The following is a 7,671-nucleotide window of genomic DNA, read 5'->3' as shown; positions in this document are numbered from 1 at the left end:
TCTTACTCTACCTCCCTCCCTCCCTCCCCCATCCTTCCGTTCCCTGGCCCCCCTCTCCCTCTCCCGCTCTCTCTCTCTCCCTCGATCCCCCATTCATTGGCGCGGCAGCTGAGACGGGGAAAGCTTGTTAAAAAAAAGAGAGAGGAGGAGAAGGAAGCCCACATGACAGCATTCACAGCTCCTGCTTACCGCAGCAGACCCCACTCACCCCCACCCACTCACCCACACCCACCCACCACCACCCGAAATCACAGATGAAAGGCATCTGAAAGCAATGGGGGAAGGAAAAAAAAAGTTACAGCACTAAAAAGGGGGAGAAGTATAAGCAGAAAAGAGAAGGAAGAGGAGAATTGAATGCTGGGTAAAAAAATAAAAAAAATAAGACTTTTTTTTATATATCTCTCACAAGCTGCTGCAGCTTAAAAAGATATATAAAATATAATAATATTATACATATATATATATATATATATATATATATATATATATATATATATATATTCGGGATTTAACTGCAGGCGACATCTTCGGCAATGCCTCGGACGCATTTACCGATTAGTCATGGTTGGGGGGAGGGGGGCGCTCAACCCTTTTGCCGAATCAACAACGCTTTTCTTTGCGTGCATTCGCGAATGTAGGCTCAAATTTATGAATAAATCATGATGAATACGATATTCAGCTGTGTAAACACCCGAGAACCGCGTGGCTTTACCCCCACACGATGGCAGTCTGACGTGGCGAGACGATGACCAAACGCCGTCTGAAATGAAACGTCCTTTCGCTACGCAGCTCGTGTGTGCGATGGGTGCTGCGTCACGGGGCAGGACAGGAGGCCGTTGACATGGCGGGCACGCCCTGCCTCGGAACCCCCTGAGTTCATTTGTTGCATACATATACATACGAGCATACATGCAGTATGTGGAGTGAAATGACAGATCACAGACCGAATTCTGAGAAAGCGAAACTCCTGCAGCGCACACTGCCATGTGTACACACACACTCTTCTCTCTCCCATATATAACCAGTATACTGTATATATATATATATATGTATATATATATATATATATTTGAATGCTTCCTCATACATCAGGAATGCCAAGACTCCAAACTCCAATCTTCAAAATATAAGCCCAGGTTATTCGGTTGAAAATGCGACCCCCACCCCATCCACACTATCTTTTTAGAAAAACGTATCTCTGGTAGCCTGAGCATCCACTTGTCTCCCTAGAATTTAAAAATAAATACAAGTGAAACCTGTGTTTTCTTTCTTACTGGTGTGTGAAAGGGTGAGTGGACTCCAACATTTCAGCACCTCGGACAGCGACACAATAGCCAGGAGCCGCAGCGAAAATGCCGCACAAAAGGTTTAGGGTGAGGAGAGGAGGAACGGTGATGGGAGGAGAAAGAGGGAGAGAGCGAGAGAGAGAATTTTGCCACGGAGTAGGAGAAGGACGGGGACATTCATGGCGGACACACAGGGCTAATGTCAATTCGGGTTGATGGACAGAAAACAGAATTACCATAAGAGCGCCGCACTGGGTTCAACCACTGTCAGCGGCCTGAGCTCGCACATCATGGGCCAATATATGCCACAAAAACACAGACACACACACACACACACACACACACACACACCCACACACAGACGCACAGACAGAAACACACACACACACACAGACACATACACACACACAGCCGCACACACAGAAACACACACACACACACACAGCCGCACACACAAACACACACAAACACACACACAGACGCACACACAGAAACACACACACACACACACACACACACACACACAGCTGCACACACAGAAACACACACACACACACACACACACACACACACACAGCTGCACACACAAACACACACAAACACACACACACACACGCACACACAGACACACAAACACACAGACACACACACACACACACACACAAACAGACGCACAGACAGAAACACACACACACAGCCACACACACAGCAACACACACACACACACACACACACAAACACACACACAAACACACACAAACACACACACACACACACACACAGACACACACACACACACAGACACGCAAACACACACACAGACACACACACACACACACAGAGACACACACACATACATGCACACACACACGCACACACAAACACACACAAACACACACACACACAGACAACGCAAACACACACACAGACACACACACACACACACACACACACATACACACACAGACACACACACACACACACACATCTACCATTCGTTTCACAATGACGCAACTCTATTTTTCTCCTATGACTGGAATGCTGTGACTCTTATTTTTAAACTTTCTGAATAAAAGCCCCCCCCCCCGCCCCCCCACGTTCCACAACATTGGAATTATTTACAATGAGTGTCATGGTCATGACATTTCGACACCCTCTCTGTCTCATGGGTCCCTCTTTTTTTCTCCTCTTCTCTCTCTTCTCTCTCAGAAGGCCAAGACTCATGTTCAACTTCAAAATAAAAGCTCCCCCACATCTTCCAACGCCACTCAAGTTATTTCAAGCATTTCGCAACCCTCTCCGTCCCCCCCCCCCCCCCTCCACCTGGTCACGTCTCGCAAGGAATCATTCAGTTACGCCTTTGCTTTTCCGCTTGCATTGTTGGCGACAGTTCGAGTCGCAGCGCAATGCCACACATCACCACAACAGCCAAATTATTTACATTTAGGATTCAGTTACTTCTCTGCTTGCACTGCGGCCGACATTTCACCCCCTTCATTTCCCATCTCTCGTCAAAACATCAAAATGAAAGCCCCACATATCTGGCAATGCATCACTCAGCTACTGCTCTGCTTTGTGGCTCACACCTCTCTCTTTTTTTTGTCTCTCATATGACTGGACAGTCAGAATAAAGGCCCCTTTCCCCACGTTTTGCAACGTCACACCACACGATCACCGCAACAGCCACTGGTATTCAGAGGTTTGTTTTTTTGGGGGGAGGAGGGCAAAGAGGGGATTTTTGGCCTGAAAAATCTTGAAATCTGGACGTCATTCAGCTAAGAAGAACTTGGGAAGGAAAAAGCAAAGGAAAAAAAGGAAACAAAGAAGGGAAACAAGGCCCTGTGAATCAATACACACCCCATCAAATTCCATCGGGGTGAGGGGAAGGGGGGGAAACCAGTGGGCCAGAGGGATAAATAGAGAGAGAAAGACAGCGGAGGGGCCCACACACACACACACACACACACACAACACACACACACACACACACACACACACACACGCACGCACACACACACACACAACAGGTCAAACAATTAGCTCAAGCTCAAACTCTTGACAAAGTGCTTCAGTGAAAATTTAATTTTTTTCAGCGCCGGGCCACGCCATATTGCTCCCCTATATAGCTTTACAATATGTCTGGCATCATCATGTCTCCAAGTCGTACAATCCTCAAAGACACTTTACATCCAAAGGAAATCAACAATAAATGTTTTTCTCCAGAAAACCATAAATATATAATTTTCCCCATTTTTTTAAACCCCTACCCCCATGGACAAATAGCTATTTCATTTTCTATTTTACATAAAGATAAGATTCTTTAAAATACAGCACTTTCCGAAAAAAAAAAAAAAAAAAAAAAAAAAAAAAGGGAACAATTTGATTTTGCAGAGAGCATCACTTGATAAAATAGTCGAGTGCAAAGGCACTTTCTGGAATAAGTATATGTACGTAACATTTTGCTGCGTGGTTGATATTGGATCTGTGTCGGTTGTTCTTTTTTTTTTCTTCCTTTTGTCCGGCTCTTCTACTTACCCCTTCCCCCCCGCGGAGGGCTACGTAGTATGTACAGGAATGCCACCCCGTCATCCCCTTCCCGCTCTACCAGAGCACTATTTATTACATTTTTGTGTTTTTTTTTTTCGTTTTGTTTTTTTCCGCCACAGGAAAAATGAAGAGAGTAAAGAGTTTTCTGACAGCCACAAAGCCGCATCTGCGTGTCATTTATGGTACACAGTCCTCTCCGAGATAGTCAATTTGTCGAAAGAAAGGAGAAATAATTTAAAAACTCTGAAGGAGGGGTTAAAAAATAAAATTAAAATAAAAGAGAACCGCATCATAATAACATATTGCTGTTTTACAGCGTGGAAAGCAAAGGAGAGGGAACAAAAAACAGCGAAGAAATGGTCAAAGGCTTTTGGGGGTTTTCGCTTCCAGTCAAAGCTGTGTGGGATCCGACACAGATAGATAGATATATAGTTAGGCCTATCGATACAGTAACGTGGGATGAATAGGGGGAGGGAGTGGGCCATTTCCTCATTATCTTACAGTTGGCTCATGGCCGTCTGCTTCTCCAGAACCTCCAGGTAGTCCGGTTCTGTTTTTAGCTTCCCGGGAAGCAGGAGCGGGTGGTCATTGTTTTTGGACGTCAGGTCGGCGCCGTAGTACTTCCGGGGCGTTCCGTAAAGCACCGTCTTGTTCAAGCGGTCCTGGTTGGAGGCTTGGCGGCGCGCCGATGCCGCCGCCTCGTATGGGGGCACGATGCAGGGTCTCTTAGGTAAAGTGCAAAAGTTGTAGCTGAAGGGAGGGACGCCAGCACTGGAGGCCAGGGCGACAGTGCTGGCGGGAAGCTCTCGGTGGGACCTCTCCCCCAGGTTCTGGTAGAGCAGCTCCGGGGCATCTGGTGTGTTGGCACCGCACAAGGTCAGCGACTTATCCATAAAATCCAGCGTGCTGATGGTGTAGGCGCCCGGGCTGCGCACAATGATGTCCTCCTTCTTGGTGTCCAGCGGGCTGAAGCTGAGCTCCTTCAGGTTGCGGTAGAACGCCACCTGCTGGCCGTCCTTCTGCATGTAGATGGGGTTTTGGCACATGGAGCCCACCGGCGGGGAGTTGTAGTTGAAGACGTGACTCTCAGAGCTTTTATCTGGCACGGGTTCGGCGGCGTAGGAGCCATACTGCACCTGGAAGGAGCTCAGGTCCAGGTTGTTGGCGCCCGCAGGGACGTGCTCCACACCCTTGCGCCGCTTCAGGACGAAGACGAACAGGCCAGCACCAAAGCAAACGGAGAGGATGAAGACCACCAGCAGGCCCAGGATGAGCACCGACAGTGGTACCTCGGGGTGCAGGTCCGGTGGGTGAAGCCGTGATTCGGTGACTGCGGCGGTGCTGTACGACACCGAGGAGAGAGTGGGCGTCTCCGTCACGCCAGGGCTCACCGACGTGGCCGCCCGGGTGGGGGGCCGTTGCTGCAGTGGGGGCGCTGTGGCACTGGGCTCTGGGCAGATGGCCTCGTTGCGCAGCGAGCGCAGTAGGCGGCCAGCGTGCTTCGACGGAGAGTCGCAGGTGATCTCGTTGACCACCACGCTGGTGCTGGACAGCTCCATCCAGTTCTTGAGCGCCACAATCTCGCAGGTGCAGTCCCAGGGGTTCTCCTGCAGGTCAATCTGGATGAATGCCGACAGCTGGTCCAGGACGCCGCGGACAGGGAGGTGCGAGAAGTGGTTGTTCCGCAGGTTGAGCCGGGTCAGCATGGTCCCGCCGAAGACGTTGTCCGGGAGGGATCTCAAGAGGTTGTTATTGAGGAAGAGCAGCTGCAGGTTCTGCAGCAAGTTGAACGTCTGTGGGAAAATGTCTTTGATAATGTTATATTCCAAATAGAGATACTGGAGTGACTGCAGCCCCGTGAAAAGCGACTCTGACAGCGACTCGATGTAGTTCCCATTCAAATACAACCTCCTGAGGTTGGTGAGATTCTCGAACGCCGCTTCCTGGATCACTGCAATCCTGTTATTACCTAAATGGAGCAGCTCCAGAGAGCTGTACTCTGTCAGATCAGTTCTGTAAATAACTTGCAGGTAATTACCAGTCAGGTGGAGCTTCTTTGGGTAGGAGGGCTTGGGGATCAGCTCACTGATGTTATGTAACTTCCGCTCCTGGCAGTTGATGTTCAGCCCGCTGTCGGGGTTCTGCGACGTGCACACGCACACATTGGGACACAGCATTGGCATGGGTGAGCGCGTCTGGTAGACCATGATGGGCCCGAAGACATGTTTGTCCTTTGAAGTGATGCGCGGCGTGGGCCTGTGGCGCATTTTCGGGGGGCGGGAGGCTTTGGGGCCCCGGGTGGGGGTGCTCACGCCAGGGTGAAAGGTGGGAGGCGGGGCCCCTTGCAACTGCGAGTCAGAGGGGGGGTGAATGATGCGCTCCCCAGCGTTTCGACGTGGGCACAAGTCTTGCTTTATGAGCTGGGTGATGTCCTTGCCGTGCAGCCGGAAGGGTGTCTCGCACACTATGTCCCCCACAAACACCGAAATGGTGTCCAGCCAGGACTTGAGGGGGATCAAATCGCAGGTGCAATTCCATGGATTCTCCTCCAGCTGGATCTCCATGATGCCGCCTATGTGCTCCAGCACCCCGGCAAAGGGCAGCACCTTGAGCCGGTTGCCCCGTAAATCCAAGTGTGTGAGCAGCACAAAACGGAAAACATTCGTGGGCAACGACAGCAGCAGGTTGTCGTTGAGAATCAACACTTTGAGCTTGTTCAGTTTGCTGAAGGCGCCCGGCTCGATGGAACTGATGTAATTGTAATCAGCCTGCAAATACTCCAGGCTCTCCAGCCCCGCGAAGGTGTCTTCCTTAATCACCTCCAAATTGTTGTTGTTCAGATGGAGCCTTTTCAAGTACCGCAGCCCACTGAAGGCGCCAGTACGGATCTCCTGCAGGCCGTTATTCCCCAGATGCAGCGAGGTGACGTTGCCATAATTCACAAACTCATTGGCGTTGAGGCGAGAGAGAAAGTTGCCATTAAGGAAGAACTGGGAGACCTTGTTGGGCGGCGACTGGAACTGGCTGACGGCGGTAAATCCCTTGTTCTCGCAGTTGATGTTGAGGATGTTCTCCCTCTCCTCGCAGGCGCAGCGGTTCTTGCAGATGTCTCTGGAAAGTGAAGTTTTGCGGCTCTCCGACAGACTGGTGACAGTGAGGACGCTCAGAAGGAGGACGCCGCTCAGCATCTTTACAGTTAAGGAGTAGATCCAGCATTTAACTCGGTCGCGGGAGCCTCGGATGGACAAAAATAAAAATAAAAAGAGAAAAAAAATAAAAAGGCAAGACAAAAAAATGACTGTAAATCTCCGAGTGGGAACAGATGAACGCTTGCAGGCGCACCTGCCGGGGTTGGGGTGCTTAGAACGGGAACGTGACGCACGGCAGACGCGCGGATCGCTCCATTGACCTTCACTTTAAAGCCCCAAATCTCGCAAAACTAAATTCAATCAAATTAAAATGATGATAAAATAAGTCAAAAGTAAATCACCGGACATCGGCGCGCTCCTGCGTGCTGTGCATATTGTCTCCAGGCTGGATGAAGCCTCTGCTTTAGAAAAATAAAAATTAAAAAAAAAAAAAAACACGCGCACCCCTATTATGAAGAGCGCAAATTAACGCGGCGACTTTACGCGTACGATCCCTGGCAGCGGTGCGCAAAATACTCACAGAGATATGATGTGATCTCTTTCTCTCCCTTCATGCAGATACATGGCATCATTGCATTACCCCTGCTGAAGAAAAAGAAGAAAAAATAAAAAAATCACTTCCACAGTTCCAGATCCGCAGTCGTGCGCAAAGTGGAGCCGTGACGCGCGGTCGCTCTCCTCCGGGTCGT

The 7,671-nt window shown here is 49.7% G+C and overlaps 1 protein-coding gene across 1 annotated transcript; it reads right to left on the bottom strand.

The window, feature by feature from the left end:
- Window positions 1-4,330: 4,330 nt before the first annotated feature.
- On the bottom strand, window positions 4,331-7,021 carry slitrk2 (SLIT and NTRK-like family, member 2; the record flags this gene model as incomplete). Its single annotated transcript, XM_080008336.1, has 1 exon — window positions 4,331-7,021. The coding sequence occupies one exon, from the start codon at window positions 7,019-7,021 to the stop codon at window positions 4,331-4,333; it is 2,691 nt and encodes an 896-aa protein (XP_079864462.1).
- Between the last annotated feature and the right edge of the window lie 650 nt (window positions 7,022-7,671).

The sequence above is a fragment of the Zeus faber genome, assembly GCF_960531495.2.
Source record: "Zeus faber genome assembly, chromosome: 10".
Taxonomy (NCBI): Eukaryota; Metazoa; Chordata; class Actinopteri; order Zeiformes; family Zeidae; genus Zeus; species Zeus faber.
The sequence above is the reverse complement of the archived record's forward strand: the minus strand, read 5'-3'. Positions and strand labels throughout refer to the sequence as shown.